The sequence below is a fragment of the Nicotiana attenuata genome, chromosome 6, assembly GCF_001879085.1.
Source record: "Nicotiana attenuata strain UT chromosome 6, NIATTr2, whole genome shotgun sequence".
NCBI lineage: Eukaryota > Viridiplantae > Streptophyta > Magnoliopsida > Solanales > Solanaceae > Nicotiana > Nicotiana attenuata.
The window spans coordinates 74,621,143-74,638,109 of NC_031994.1; the positions used below are offsets into that span (position 1 = coordinate 74,621,143).

A 16,967-nucleotide genomic window follows, 5' to 3' on the forward strand; every position below is an offset into this window, starting at 1 on the left:
ATTTTCCACCATCATTTTCCTCCATGGCTTCTATCTGGCTAGCTCTTGCGTTAGTTGCACTGCCTTTTCTTCTGCAGAAAATGTTCAAGTTGAAGAAGAAACTTCCCCCGGGGCCAAGAGGGCTTCCACTTATTGGAAATCTACACATGATAGGTGAAAATCTTCACCAAGATCTTTATAAAATAGCCAAGAAATATGGTCCTATAATGACCATCCGCTTTGGTCTTGTTCCTACTATAGTTGCTTCTTCTCCTCATGCTGCAGAACAATTCTTGAAAAACCATGACCTAATTTTTGCTAGTAGACCATATCATGCAGCTTGTCATTATATTTTTTATAATCAAAGAAATCTGATCATGGCCAAGTACGGTCCACATTGGAGAAACATGCGTAAATTATGTGCTCTACAATTGCTAAGCAGTGTCAAGATCAATTCATTTCAACCTATGAGGAAACAAGAGCTTGAAATTCTCGTGAATTTTCTCAAAAAGGCAGCATTGAATCAAGATGAAGTTGATCTTAGTGCTAAAGTTGCATATCTTAGCGCCAACATGGCTTGTCTTATGGTATTTGGGAAAAAGTATAATATCGATGAGGATAATAAGGGTTTCAAAGGTGTGATTCAAGAGACATCGCATATAGCAGCAACGCCAAATCTTGCTGAATTATTTCCTTTTCTTCGTTTTCTTGATCTCCAGGGATTGGCTCGTCGAATGAAACAAGTAGCTAAGAGTTGTGATGAGTTTTTGGAGAATGTTATTGACGAACATGTTCGTTTATCCACTGATGAGAAGAAGCAAACTAGTGATATTGTTGATACACTGATGGGTATTATGCGATCTGGAGAAGCTGAATTCGAGTTCGATCGCTGCCATGTTAAAGCTGTTTTGCTGGTAATGTTCATTAGAGTTCAGTATAATTACTTATTCATTTTCTGTTCGCCTTAAACTATATATAGTTCACGTGCGTGGTTTTTTTCATTTTAGGAGGAAAAAATGCAATAAAAAAATCATAGGCATACGACCCATGATGAGGCAGGAAGCAAGCCCAAAGCATAAGCCCTACAATTGTTTTTAGTTTTTAGTATACTGGAGTTGAAAACAGGGGAAAAAATCACAAATAGCAAGATTTACAATGGTGATTGAAAATTTACCACAGTTTTAAAAGTAATCGAAATTTAGCCACTTATTCATGTAAAGATAAAATCTGAACCAAAACAACCTTAATAATCCCGAAAAATTCCAGCATTTATGTTGGAGTTCGAATTTTTTTTTCCATATGAGTTCCAGCATAATGTGATGGAGTTCATTATGCTGGAGTTCCAACATAATATGATATAAGTTTATATGTAGGAGCTCTATAATTCAACATATTATGCTGGATTATAATATGATGGAATTCCAACATAATATGATGGAAGTTTATACGCAGGAACTCCTTAATCCAGCATATTATGCTGCAACTTTCCATGTTTCAGCAAAATAATTGTTATTTTTCAATGATGTTGCAAACACTTGCTATTTTTTAATTACCAATCCGAAAATTGGCTACCCCGCACTGTTTTTACTTGAAAACATGATAAAATATGATAACAGAAAGATAGATATACTTTTACAAAGTTTAACAAATTAAAATACGCACATAATCTTATTATAAGGCACCTAAGCCTGTTAGCTGGACTGGGACAGCCCACGTCCGGCCCAGGTCAACCTGGTAAAAATCTGAACCGGAATATGTAGCAGTTTTGCTGCTACTGAGATAATTGGGAAAGAAGGAATAAAATGAAAATTAAAGAAAATAGATTTTCATTGATAGATAGTCTCTGAATACAATGCAAAAGGACTAATATTGATCTAAAAGGACGACAATCTGGAATTCTCTAACAAACCTACTCACCATTTGACACATGTCCTGTCTGTAGAATCATCAAGCAGCTGGACTTAATTAAATAACAAAAACAGCTAAGCTAATGCTAACAAAACGGGTCACTACTACTTGGGCTGAAAACACAAGGAAACTATTGGGCTGTTGAATACTTGGGCCTGCTACACTCCATTCACCTCAAAAGCCTTGATATCATTCAAGGATCAAAGTGTGGAAATTGACTTTTTAGGAAGGTGTAATCCTCCCATGTCGCCTCTTCCAGTGCCAATTTTGGCCCATTGAACCAGCACCTCTGTCACTGCTCGATTACCCCTTTTAATCATGCGGCGTTCTAGAATCTTCAGCGGCTCTGTCAGAATTGACCATCACTGGTGCAGTAGGGTGGATCTTGTGTGGAAAAATTCTTTTCTCCAATCTTCTTCTTCAATTGGGATACATGGAATACAGGGTGTATCTTGGAGCCACTCAGGAGCTGTAATTCATAGGCTACTAGTCCAATTTTGCAAATCACCTGGTAAGGTCCAAAATACCTAGTTGAGAGCTTCAAATTTTTGCGAATTGCCACTGAAGATTGACGGTAGGGCTGTAATTTTAGGAAAACCCAATCACCAACATCAAAACCTCTTTCTTTGCGCTTTGAATCTGCATAAGCCTTCATTCTTACTTGGGGCCTTTGTTAAGTTGTCTTGTAAAACTTTAGCCATCAGTTGCCTTTCCCGTATCACCACATCCACTGCTTCCAACTTTGTTTGGGCTATGAATTCAAATGTCGGTTGGGGAGGCTCATAACCATATAAAGCCTTGAAGGGTGTCATTTCAATGGCAGATTGGTAATTGGAGTTGTACCAAAATTCTTCTAGCGATATCCACTTACTCCAGTCGGATGGCTTGTGACCTGTCATACAACGAAGGTACGTTTCTAGGCATCTATTCAACCTTTCAGATTGTCCATCCATTTGCGGGTGGTAGGCACTACTGGGCTTGAGTTGCACCTGTAATCCTTTGAACAATTCTTTCCAAAATGTGCTAAGGAATATCGGGTCTCGATCAGAAAATATGGAGCTGGGCATACCATGCAGTTTGCATATGTTATCTAGGAACAATTGGGCTATTTGGTTTACAGCATATGGATGAGTCAAGGCAAAGAAATGGGAAAATTTAGTGTACCTGTCTATCACCACCAATATCGAATCCTTCCCGTGTGATTTAGGTAACCCACTAATAAAGTCCATTGCAATATGTTCCCATGCCCTGGAGGGTATAGGCAGGGGTTGTAAAAGACCTGGGTATGCCACACTTTCAACTTTGTTGCGTTGACAAACTTCACATTCTCTGATTTGGTCTTTCACGTCTTGTAATAAGGTCGGCCAATAAAACAATGTTCGTAGTCTCTGCTGAGTTGCATGAATCATTGAATGACCTCCCCGTGGAGTTGAATGCATTTCTGTTATTAATCTTTGTCGGAGGGAACCATTGCTTCCCACCCAAACTTTTCCCTCATGTCTTAGGATGCCATGGTGTAACTGAGCACCGGGGACTGCTGTTGGATCTAAACTTAATTGCATAATCAAGTTTTGAGCTGTAGCATCATCTTGGTAGCTGCTCGGTACCTCTTCAGTCCATTTGGGCTGGACAATGGTTAGTCCACAACAATTACCTTCCTCAAATTTTCTGGACAAAGCATCCGCAGCTACATTTTCCACCCCTTGCGGTAATGGATCTCATCGTCCAAGCCTAATAACTTAGTAATTCCTTTATGCTGTAGCGTAGTAGTAATCCTCTGCTCTTTAAGGAATTTTAGGCTAAAATGGTCTGTTTTTATCATAAATGACTGGGTTGCAAGTAATGTTTCCATTTTTCAACTGCATGTAATAGGGCCACCAATTCTTTTTCATATGTAGACAAGCCCGAATGCTTGGGAATCAAAGCCTGACTAATGAAGGCGATTGGTCTCCCATTTTAAATTAAAGCGGCTCCAACACCCTTGCCACTAGCATATACTTCGACGACAAATGGTATTGTGAAGTTAGGCAATGCTAAGACGGGAGCTTGGACCATAGCCTGCTTTAAATCTTCAAATGCTTGTGTAGCCTCCATGGTCCAACAAAAATTTCCTTTCTTAGGCAAATTAGTCAAAGGTTTACTTATGATAGCAAAATTTTTGATGAACCGTCTATAATAACCTGTGAGACCAAGAAATTCTCTCAGCTCTTTCACTGATTTGGGCTGAGCCCAATTCACCATGGCTTCAATTTTTGCCCCATCAGTGCTTACTCCTTCATGTGAAATGATATGGCCCAAATATGCCACTTTGCTCTGCCCAAAACTACACTTGGAACGCTTAACAAACAATTGATTAGCCCTCAATAGGTCAAATACCAACTGTAAATGACTCACATGATCACCTAAAGAAGTGCTATAAATCAGTATATCGTCGAAGAAGACTAGAACAAACTGACGTAGAAATGGGCCAAAAATTTGGTGCATCAAGGCCTGGAATGTAGCTGGGGCATTGGTTAGCCCAAAAGGCATGACCTTGAACTCCCAAAGCCCGTGGTGTGTTCTAAATGCAGTTTTAAACTCATCTCCCTTCTTCATCCGAATTTGGTGGTATCCTGACCGTAAATCAAGCTTAGAATAAAATTTCGCTCCATGGAGTTCATCTAATAAATCTTCCACTACTGGAATTGGGTACTTATTTTTCACCGTAATATCATTTAGCTTTCTGTAGTCCACACACATTCTCCAAGTTGAGTCTTTTTTCTTGACCAAAAGCACAAGGGAGGCAAAAGGAGAGAGACTCTTAGTGACTGTTTGCTTCTTTAGCATCTCTGCAATCAACTCTTCTATGGCATTCTTTTGTTCAAAGGAATAACGATAGGGTCTTAAGTTGATGGGCTTAGCTCCTGGTAACAGTTCAACATGGTCATATTCTCTGACCGGAGGCAGCCCTTTGGGCTCTTGAAAAATGTCTTCAAATTGGCCCAATAACTCTGAAATTTTCCTTGGGATTTCCTCAGCCTTCTCTGTTGGCCCAATTAAAGATAACTGGGCCATGAAATGGCATTGGCCTTTGCTTAACAACTTGGAGATTACCTTGGCGTCAACATTAGTCACCTTTTCTCCGCCTGTCGCTCCAAACAAAGTCACTACCTCAGTACCATATCTGAAGGAAATACTAGGAGGTATGGTATGAATGACAATTGGTGTTACCAAGTCAATCCAATCCATTCCTAACACAATATCACACCCCCCCCCCCCCACTTTAAATAGCCTCAATTCAAAATTGAACTCCAGCTTGTGCATTTGCCACTTGAATGCCTTGCAAGTTTGTGTAGCTCTTCCATATTGACCATTCGCTACTCGAATTTTCATGGGTCGAATCAGTTCTTCTATCTTTGTAGAGGTGACTTTAGCTATTTGTGGGTCCACAAAACTGTGGGTGGATCCACAATCGATTAGTACCATTACCTTTACTCCTTTGACCCACCCAACAATTCTGACTGTTTTTGCGCCTTTACTGTGGCCCAACATAGCTGCAAGACTCACCTCGCCTTGGTCTTGGGCATGGGCCTCAACTTCTACTACCTTAGGTTGCTCTTCACTGTTTTCAACAGCATCAACAAATTCTTCAGCTTCCATAGCATTAAGGGCCCTATTCTTGCATTGATGGCCAGGATGATATTTGTCATAACATTTGTAACACAGATTCCTCTCCCTCTACTGTTCTAGAGTCATATTCCTGGGGTTAAGGTTTCTTGTGTTCACAATATTTGGAGCATTTCGAGGGTACGTAATGGGAGGGGCTGTTTTGGCTGGATATTGGGTTGGTTTGTGAAGGGTTTTGGTGGTGGTGGCTAATTGCTTGTAAAGAGCATTGAAGGATTTTTCATGTAACTTGGCTTTCCTATATGCCTCCATCAGCGTCCTCGGTTGAGCATCTTGGACTAAGGGCTGAATATCGGATCTCAATCCACCGATAAAACATAGCACATAATATGCTTCATGGACGTAAGGGTTTATTAAAACCAATAGACACCTTAGCTCCTCAAAACGCCTTTTATAAGTTTCAACATCTGAAGTTTGCTCCAATCGATTGAACTCAGCAACGATATCCACAGGCATGTTATTACCAAATCTTTGACATATATCAAAACAAAACTCGGCCCATGTTACCTTGCCACCACGGTCCATCACATAACTGTCGAACCAATTATCTACTTAATCACGCAAATGAATGGCCACATATGTCATCTTTTCTTCATCGGTAACTTGATAAAGATCAAAAAATTTATCACAATGTCGAAGCCAGCTCCTCGAATTTAACTCATCAAACTCAGGGAATGACAACTTGGCTTTTGGGAGCTTAGACACCGAGCTACTCGGTTCTGGCCCAACTTGGTTTGGAGGGGCCCAACTAGTATTATTGGGTTGAAATGATCCAAAAGGAACAGGGGAACTTGGTGCCAGGGCTAATGGGTATATGAGGGGCTGAGAATAAGAACTTGAGTAAAAAGGGATAGTGGTATTGGTCACATGGTGTGCTGATGAGAATGGTAGGCTTTGTGGGAAATAGGGTTGTGTTGCCATGGGGTATGGACTTGATATCGGAGGAAAAGGCTGGGTGGTTGTAGGATATGAACTGGTTGCCGGAATAAATGGTTGGGTGGACATGGGATAGGAACTGTTTGTGGGTCGAAAAGCAGTGGAAGCGGGGTTAAGAGTTTGGTTTCCAGCTTCCGACAAGGGCATCGAACGAGCTGGTAATTGCTCAGAACGGAGCGGGGTTATCACGTTGGCCCCTCGCTGACTCAAGAAGGCTTGGGGTGAAGGAGAAAGGATTGTATTACGTAGGTTACCTCCCACTGACGACTGAGCTCCTTCCACCCTAGTTTCTCCATGAATACCACCAGCATGTGACCTTGCTGACGATGATGGTTCCAAGTTTTGATTACTTATTTTGATCAGTATATCCTCGATTCTCCTCGTCGTGTCAGTCATCTCTACCATTTTTGATTCAAAACCAGCTTGTTTCTCTTCGAATTTATCCATCCGTTTACCTGATTCTTCTATGAACTGTTGAAGCTAAGCTTCAACCTTTCGAAGCTCATCGTCTCCGGTGAGACTCCGTTGTTTATCTACCATCAGTCCGTTGCCAGTGACCGGCGCTCTGATACCAAAATTGTAGCAGTTTTGCTGCTACTGAGATAATTGGGAAAGAAGGAATAAAATGAAAATTAAGGAAAATAGCTTTTCATTGATAGATAGCCTCCGAATACAATGCAAAAGGACTAATATAGATCTAAAAGGACGACAATCTGGAATTCTCTAACAAACCTACTCACCTTTTGACACCTGTCCTGTGTCTAGAATCATCTAGCAGCTGGACTTAATTAAATAAAAAAAACAGCTAAGCTAATACTAACAAAACGGGTCACTACTACTTGGGCTGAAAACACAAGGAAACTATTGGGCTATTGAATCCGTGGGCCTGCTACAGAATAGCCTCATTGGCCCAAGGGAGGGTTGCGTGGGGGGTATCGAGGAGAGGGTTAGGCCGAACATGGCACCGGACCTGATAGACCAGCCCAGGTGCTAGTTCGGGTCTCGTCCCACTGCGGCACGGGATCGACCTGTAAGGCGGTTTGGCCTAGGGGTGTGCATTCGAATCGGTTTATCGATAAATTGAATCGATTATTTGTTATCGGTTTATCGATATCGGTTTATCGATTTATCGATTTCGATTTCGATTTCGAAATTTTCCTTATCGAGTTATCGATTTCGATTTCAATTTTGTCCTCTTCGGTTTATCGGTTTATCGATAAACCGATAAGAAATACTAAAAAAAAAATTTAAATTTTTTTTTTAAATTTTTTTTTCCCTTATTCTATAATACCCTTTCCTTTACCCTAAGTCCCTAACCCTATTATTTCATCTACCACATTTAAGGAATGATCATACTTAAAGCTCAAGGGAATGAAGTTCAAATTTATGAAAAATAGAATTAGCCGTGATGATGTATTTTTTTTTATACCGTTGGAGTGTTGGTGGCATACATTTGATCCCTTACTTTAGTTTCGTTGCATGTGCTTGTTGACACAATTTTTATGTTATAAACGGTGTTCGTCTTATTTTAGCTTCTTTTGGTCCATATTAGTTAGGCGTGTTTATAGCGATATACTTTCCGTGGAATCCCGCAAATTTTCTTATTGGTGTAATCGATAACCGAATCGATAAGCCCCAAAAATCGATAAATCGAAATCGAAAAAATCGAAACCTTATTGAAACGATAACGATAAGCATGTGTACAAATCGATAATCGATAAGTAATTATCGATAAGGGTCAAAATCAAATCGATAAATCGAATGCACACCCCTAGTTTGGCCTAGCCAATTATATGAGAAAAATATTTTTTTTTCTATTCAATTTACAAGTTCTCCTAAATTGGTGTATATATATATATATATATATATATATATATATGTATATATATATATATATATATTGAAAGGGAATGAGTAGTACTGTACAATTTTAGGATATACCGACAAATCCCCCAAGTTAAAAATTCGAATCGAGAGCTTTCATCATCATATCCACCAAACATCAAGCAAAGTCTTGTAAGCCTTCTTCTGGTGAGCCAATTTATACCAAAAATTTCCTCTAGTGATTTTGTTGAAAAAGATTAGGATTGTACATTTTGCTTCAAGAAACGGGAAAACAATACAAAAAATTCATTCTCTTTACATAAATTCCAATCCTGATTGCTTCGAATCTAGTATGTAGATGTTACAATTACGTATCTTTTGAAAACGTATAACATGCTGCAAACTAGGAGCTTCAGTTGATTTTAACAGTTTCCTAAGGCTTGGACGATTTCCGTCAATTATTGAGCAATATTTTTTCGATAACTTAATTAACCAATTAGGTTAAAGAAATTCAAGTAGTTACTTGTATCTATTAATTTAGATATTGATTTCTGGTCACAACTATTAAGTGTTTAATCAGAACTTGCCAGCTCTATTGTAGTGTATACTTCAAAATCATCTAAACCCTTAACTGAAGCATAATGGTATGTATAAAGGGGCGAATTTATAAGGGAAATTATGAGGCACGTGAACCTATATATGGTCTTTCCGCAAAGTTATATAGTACATATTTTTTAAAATTAGTATAATATTTACTGTTTGCAGTCATGCTCCAAGAAGGTCGAATGATGCACTTGGTTCAATGGTTACCAAGAAAAAAATGGATCAATTCGTACTTAATATAGTTTTTTTAGCAGTGTACTCATGTAGTGCACTTAATACAGGACTTGTTGGTAGCTTCAATGGATACTTCATCAGCGGCAATTGAATGGATTTTATCAGAACTTTTTAGGCATCCTGATGTGATGAAGAAACTTCAAAAAGAGTTGGAACATGTAGTTGGTAGAAAGAGAATGGTGGAAGAATCAGACTTAGAAAACCTACAATATTTAGATATGGTCATAAAAGAAGGTTTTAGGCTGCATCCAGTTGCACCATTATTGCTTCCCCACGAGTCCATTGAAGATTGCATAGTGGATGGGTTTCACATGCCTAAAGGATCCCGACTTTTGGTTAATGTTTGGGCAATAGGGAGAGATTCAGATACTTGGCTTGAGCCAGAAAAGTTCATACCTGAGAGGTTTCAAGGAAGTAACATCGATCTTCGAGGACAAAATTTTCAACTTTTACCATTTGGCTCTGGTAGAAGAAGTTGTCCCGGTTTGCAATTAGGGCTCACCATTGTTCGTTTGGCGGTAGCGCAATTAGTTCATTGCTTTGATTGGAAGTTACCAAATGGTATGATGCCAAAAGATATTGACATGACTGAAAAGTTTGGTTTAGTAACAGCTAAAACTCAACATCTAATGGCTATTCCCAATTATCGGCTGCATATTCAGTAGATGCAAATGTCAAAAGAAATCAAAGATGTGCACTGCCTGTGGTTTGAATAAGACGAAGGTAAGACAAATAAGAAAAGTATTTGCCTTATTTTCAATTGTGTATTGAACTTATTTTCAAAAGAAATTGTTTGCAAGCGTGTGGAATGTTATCGCGTACTATTACTTGTTAGTAAAGCTACTATGTCCTTTTAGTTTCAAATTTGGATTAGTAATTTTACCAAATCGTGTGCAACATATTTAATATTTTTTGTTATGCAAATGATTCAGGTATATGGATGTAACATCTCAAAAAAAAAACTTTAATGACAGAGAAAAGAAAAATACAGAGTCTTTCATGGCATTACTTTTTGAGAAAATATTCTAATAACTTTCGATAAATCTCTCTTTTTTCATTCTCAACCTTATATTTTTGTGGGTATATGAGCATGTCATTTGAGACTCAACACCGGCTGTTTCAAATACCCTTGTTGAGTTGCATATTATCGTGTGTCAATTATCACAAAAAAATATTTCTAATAAATTCTTAACCGCATATATATTTGATTGTAAAAGGATATAAAATTACAAAAAAATTACAAAAGTATACTTCCTCGTGCCTAAATTGGTTCACTCAGATTTTTTTATCAGAAAGCACGAGAGACATATCATCATGTATATCTTAACAGCTTGCACAAAGATATTAATATAAAAATATATAACTTCATTATTAATTATATTTGCTTTAAAATCACCTTGTCCTATAAAGAGAATTTTATCTGCGGGATACATGTTTTAGCTAGACCACTTTTAAAAATATAGTGAAAATAACAATTACTTATTTATGCTGACAAGAAGGGCAAAATAACGTGGATAGAGTAAGTTTGCGTGTATTAGGTTACTTAATCAAAATTTCCTTCGTAATTGGACTTGAGCAGCTTTAGCTCATGTACAATAGTTTTCTTATGTAAATGTTTGACATGAACTCAATAATTTGTCAGAAACATACATCATAGGCAATCTAAGCAACGAAATAATGTGTTTGTCGGCTTGTCAATCTACGTTTCCCAAAAGAATTTGACCCAAAATCAACTTCTTGGCATATGTATAGTTTAAATCGAAAAAGAGTTCCTGTGACGACCCGAAAGGGCATCTTATATTTTAGAACTCAAATTTGCATTTTAAAGCCTTAAGAATCTCATTTTTAACCTCCTTGATTTGCGTGCATAGTTCTGGCGCGTTCCCGGAAAGCTTAAATGTTAATAGTTGATAAAAATAAAAAATTTTGCCTAAAAACTTTAGTTGAGTTGACTTCGGTCAATATTTTATGTAAACGGGCCCGGATTCGTGATTTTACGGTCCCGGTGGATCCGTATCATGATTTTGGGGGCGTACGCCCGAAATCGAAATCGGAAGTCCCTAGTCGGAGATATTGGACTTTGTCAAAATTTCAAAATTAAAGGCTTAATGACATGGAAGTGTTAGACCAAGGTTTGACCTTTTGGATATCGGCTACGTATTTTGGTTTCGGAACCTGGTATAAGTCCAATACCATATTTATGACTTGTTTGTGAAATTTGGTGAGAAACGGAGTTGGTTTTGACATGATTCAGACGTCTGGTTGAGAATTTAGAAGTTTGAAACTTTTCTTGAAAATTTCATTAGATTTGGTGCTAAATCTGTAGTTCTAGGAGTTATTTTGGCGATCTGATAGCGCGAGCAAGTTCGTATGAAGTTTTGGACTAGTGTGCACTTTTGGTTTAGAACCCCGAGGGCTCGGGTGAGTTTCGGATAGGCTACGGAGTGAAATTGGACTTAGAGAAAATTGTTGGTGTATCTGGTCTTGTTGCAAGCCTCCAATCTCGTATTTGCGAGATTAGGCATCGCATATGCGAGGGGTCTCATCGCAAATGTGAAGAGAAGCTGGGCCAACTGTTTTCGCAATTGCGAATTTTCCTTTGCATTTGCGAAAGGAGTGTTGGAAGGGCAGTGATCGCAAATAAGATCACTGAGTCGCATTTGCGAAGATTCAAGTTCGCATTTGCGACCTAATCTTCGCATTTGCGAAGGCAGCAGAGGTGTGAAGGACTTCGCATTTGCGATGGTCTCTTCGCATTTGCGTCGCAAATGCGACATCTGCAGCTGTGTAAAAGTGACTTAGACGGGATTTTTCTCCCATTCTTCAAATTTTCAAAACCTAAAACACAAGAGGCGATTTTTCTAAGAATGTTTCTTCCCCAAATCATTGGTAAGTGATTCTAATCTAGTTTCATACAACTTTCACTTCATTTTACATGATTTCAACTTATGATCTAAGGTTTTCATGGTGGAATTGGGAATTTTTGGGTAGAAATTAGAGATTTCGAAATTTGGGAATTTAGACCTCAAATTGAGGTTGGATTCCAAAATCAATCATATATCCGGGCTCGGGGGTGAATGGGTAATCAGGTTTTGTTGCAGATTTCGGGTATGGACCAAGCGGGCCTGGGTGTACTTTTGTTTACTTTTTTAAAAATGGCCTAAATTGAATTCTTTACAATCGTGTGTAGTTCCGAAGGCTTTATTTGAATCGTTTGGTTCGTAATTTGCTAGATTCTACTGGTTCGAAGGCTCGTTTGAGAGGAAAAGCCGTGGTTGAGCTTTGAGTTTGGTCGTTGGAGCGAGGTAAGTGTCGTAGTTAACCTTGGCTTGAGGGATTAGGTCTTATTTACCTAATTGCTACATGTTTGAATGTTGAGTACAACGTATAGCTGAGGTGACGAGTACTTATGCGTTGTTGTCAAATCATAGCATACGAGTGAGTCTTATTCATGAAATTGAAGCTTTCCGTGATCATATTACCCATGTTTAGACTAGTTTATCGTTATGTTGGTCGTTCTTATCACATTTACGGATTTTGGTATTTATTGAGTATTGATAGTTAAGGTTGGTATTGTGGAACCAAATGTTGAAGTAAGATTTGTTCTTTATATTTCTATCTCCCTATTGTTATTGTGCATTGTTTTGGTGAGGGAGAGTGTTAATGCACGAAGGGTGATGTCGTGCCACGATTTGTGAGTGTTAATGCACGAAGGGTGATTCCATGCCATATTGTGAGTGTTAATGCACGAAGGGTGATGTCGTGCCATGACTTTGTTAGCGTTAATGCACGAAGGGTGATGTCGTGTCGTTCCTTTTGATTCATATGGTGAGGTTGAGAGTAAAAGCACGAAGGGTGATGCCGTGTACTTTCTCTTGTTGTGGTTACTTCTTCTTATATGTTCTAATTATAGCGGTTGATCAAAGTTCTTAATTCTGCTGTAATCTTTTATCTTGTGATCCCCTCAGCATGTCCCCCTCCCAATAATACTTGTCTTGTTTCTTTTATTACTGTTATTGGTATATATATTGTTATTTTGCATAGGTTTGTTTTGTGGGTGTCTTGTCTTAGCCTCGTCACTACTTCGTTGAGGATAGACTCGACATTTACTAGTACATGGGGTCGGTTGTATTAATACTGCACTCTGAACTTTCTGTGCAGATTACGGTACTGGTCCGAGATGATCCTGAGTTTAGTTGTTGGCTTCATCTGATCGGAGACCCAAGGTAGACCTGTTGGCATCCGCAGGCCCTGGCGTCCCCTTCCATACATTCTGTTTATTGTTTCTTTGGTGTCGAACATAGTTGCATTTCCTTCAAACATTTGTTGTAGTTAAATCTTAGAAGTTCGTGGATTGTGACTCCAGATTCTGGGTAGCTTTATAGGTTAAGATTGTTATGGATTTCCGCACTCTTTTCAACTTCTTATGGTTTAATTATTGTTAATCACTGAAAGGTTTAAGAATTGGTTTAATGATCTCTAACGTTGGCTTTCCTAGCAAGTGAAATGTTAGGCACGATCAAGGTCCTGACGGTCGAAATTTTGGGTCGTGACAAGTTGGTATCAGAGCACTAGGTTGCCTAGGTCTCACAATTCACGAGAAGGCTTAGTAGAGTCTGGGGAATCGGTAAGGAGACATTTGTACTTATCTCTCAGAGGCTACAAAGTTTAGGAACAAGTCCATTTCTATTCTTCTGTGTCGTGCCATTTTGTTCTCTCAATTCTAATCGAACTTTTCTACTCTTGTTCCTCGTAGATGGCAAGAACACGTACCACATCTTCAGCTGAGCAACAGCTAGAGCCCCTAGTGGCATCTCCTACGAGGGGCAGAAGTCGAGGCCGAGCGCCAGAGGTCGAGGCAGGGACAGGGCTCAGCCGAGAGCTCGAGCAGCAGCACTTGCGGCGGAGCCTCAGGTACAGTTTGATGAGGAGGCTCCATCCCAGACCATTCCAGCAGGACCAGCTCAGGTCCTAGAGGGGTTCATCTCCACACCGGTACTTCAGGATGCTTTGGTCCGTTTGGTGTGCCTCATGGAGAGCGTGGCACATGCCGGCACATTTTCTATAGCACCAGCCGTGTCTCAGGCTGGGGGAGGAGCACAGACTCCCGCTACTCACACTCTGGAGCAGATGGCTCCTCAGTTTCAGACTCCAGCAGCTCAGCCCGTTGGGGTAGTTCAGCCGGGTTTTGCGGCACAGACCGATGATGGATCAACTATGTCTTTTGAGGCTTTGTGGAGATTGGATAGGTTTACCAAGCTTTCCCCAGTTCACTTCAACGGTGCATCTTCAGAGGATCCCCAGGACTATCTGGACAGTTTTCATGAAGTGTTACGGAACATGAGCATTGCGGAGACCTAAAGGGTTGAGTAGTTCTCAGCATCAGGGTTCTCGTGCCATGGTCCCAAAACCGGGTGTTTCACCGCCCGCTCAGCTAGCTAGAGGTAGGGGTCAGGCAGCTAGAGGTGGAGGTCGGGGTATTAGAGGTAGAGATTAGGCCGCTAGAGGTGGAGGCCAGCCAGACAGGGCCCTTCCTTGAGATGTAGTTCAGAGTGGTTGGGCCCAGCCCCGATGCTATGCTTTTCCAGCCAGGCCTGAGGCTGAGTCATCTGACGCGGTTGCCACATGTACGTTTTCAGTTTGCAGTAGTATTGCCTCAATACTGTTTGATCCGGGGTCTACTTATTCCTACATGTCATCCTATTTTGCTTCATATTTGGTTGTGCCTCGTGATTCTTTGAGTTCCCCTGTGTATGTGTGTCACGCCCCCTTTTTCCTCTCTTTGCATCGGAAAATCGGGTTTATGATATTTTGGGCATAGGACAACTCATTCCTTTTGGGAACTGGGTTTTGCATTTGAAGAGTCGTCACCTAATGATTTAGGGTGCATTAGGACACCTATAGGGTTCAACTACAACTATATTTTTTGATAACCAGAGATAGGGTAAGGGCTTGAACTTATCCCAAGGGGAAGGTATTAGGCACCCCTCAGGATCCACTAGTGTGGTTCCCGGCCAGATAGTTCTTTGTGAATTTGTGCAATTAGCAAGTAAACAGATAAGGCTCAAATAAGAGGGGATTTTGAATACATAAGCGTTTGGGAGTGATAAAATAAAACAAAGTTTTGAAAGAGTTGTAACTAAACATGCTGACGAATACAAAAGGATCCTAGGTTTATTTGTAATATGGATCACATCAATGCAATACCCGGTAAGGTATTAGCGCACCGGTCATCATATCCATATCTAGCCTTCCCACCCCGTTAAGGTATTAAAGCGCGGATTGGTCTCGACCTCTATTGCATGCTATTACCCGTCCCATTCCTATCAGTCCCGGAGGAATTTAGGACTACTATTCCTATAAGAGGGAGGATTTTAGGCCAACTCTTGGGTATTAAAGGTAAAAAGGCTAAGGCGACATTCAAAACATATAGGACTGCATATTGGGGGAGACATATAAACAACTAAGAGGCTCAGATATACCTCCTCAAGCAAAGCACATAAATAGCATGACTTAAACACAGTCAGGTTCTGAATTTAAAATACTAAGACGGGGGAGTTTTAGTTGTTGAAGCAAACCAATTTATTACATAACTCAGATAAGAAGTCTGAATCAGGCCTGCCCGCTGGTTGTAGCAGTTGCTAATTAAACAAAGGCGGATTCAGTTTCATCATTATTACCTAAGACTTGCCTAAGTGTGTATTGATGATATCCTATAAGCATGACATCTATTATTGATTTAAAAGGAAAATGGCAAAGCAGTAATAGTTTAAAATGAGCAAATGAGATCCAATATGCATGCTTTCTAAACCGCATTAATGAAAGGAGAGTAGGTTGTTTAAAACTAGTTCAGAACAGTACGAGTCAACTGATTTTTAAACTAGACTGGTTTCAGATCCTATAGACATTGGTATCTATTATCGCTAATTTTAATTCCTATAGACATGCTATCTAGTTGAACGTGAAATGAAGCAGGCCGGATTTGCTTGAGATTCCTATAGGCAATTTCTATGAAAAAAATACTGATTTTAACCTTATGAACATGATGCCGGATTATAACCATTTAAATCCTAAGAGCATGGTGTCTAAGTGTGGTAATAAACATGCAGAATTTAAGACAAATCCTATAGGCGTGTTATCTAAATGTAGAATTTAAAACAGGTCCTATAGACATGTTATCTAAATGTAGGATCAAAACATGCAGAATTTAAAACAGGTCCTATAGACATGTTCTCTACCCTTCTAATAGCTAAACATGCATAATTACGCGGTAAACGTTTTTACTAGCCAACCCCAATATTCGTTACAAATTATTACAGACGAAATACTGAATTACATCGAAAAAAATGTAAAATAAGAAGTTACAACCATAGGAAGTCTGATTCTGACCTCCTCTCTGAGTTATGGAACAAAACACCTCAAATGCCACTTGTTTCAAAGCCTTTCTCAGACCTAGGTGTGTCAAAGTTCCCTAAGGGTCTCGAGGGACCCTGAGCAGTGCTTACACCCGGGTTTGCATAACCAGACAGAGTGTGAGTGCAGTGTGGAAGGGCCAGCCCTTATGTGTCCAAGTTCAGAGGGAGCTCAAGGGTCCCAAGAAAAGGCTCACACAAGAGGGGCAGAACCTAAGTCTAAGAGTATAATCGAAGTGCAAAAACAGAGATTTAAAACTGAGTGGAGAGTAGAGAGGGGTAAGGGGTTTGGGAATTCATTGCAGGGAGCATATGACCTTAGGAAGGGGTCAGGCTTAGGAATGCACAACAATAGATGGTGCTGGCATGCCCATAAGCCAGCTAGAGAACACAACACATAGAGGG

General features: G+C 39.7%; 1 protein-coding gene across 1 annotated transcript; it reads left to right on the top strand.

The window, feature by feature from the left end:
• Positions 1–10,030, top strand: LOC109228317 (cytochrome P450 CYP736A12-like). Its single transcript, XM_019393468.1, has 2 exons — positions 1–893; positions 9,198–10,030. Exons 1-2 carry the CDS (start codon positions 24–26, stop codon positions 9,813–9,815), a joined length of 1,488 nt encoding a protein of 495 aa, XP_019249013.1. The 5' UTR covers positions 1–23; the 3' UTR covers positions 9,816–10,030.

Excerpts from the sequence above, each read along its gene's own strand:
- LOC109228317 (XM_019393468.1), top strand. The coding sequence starts at position 24 with ATGGCTTCTATCTGGCTAGCTCTTGCGTTAGTTGCACTGCCTTTTCTT. Across the intron at positions 894-9,197 it reads ATGTTAAAGCTGTTTTGCTG|GACTTGTTGGTAGCTTCAAT; the intron begins GTAATGTTCATT and ends CACTTAATACAG.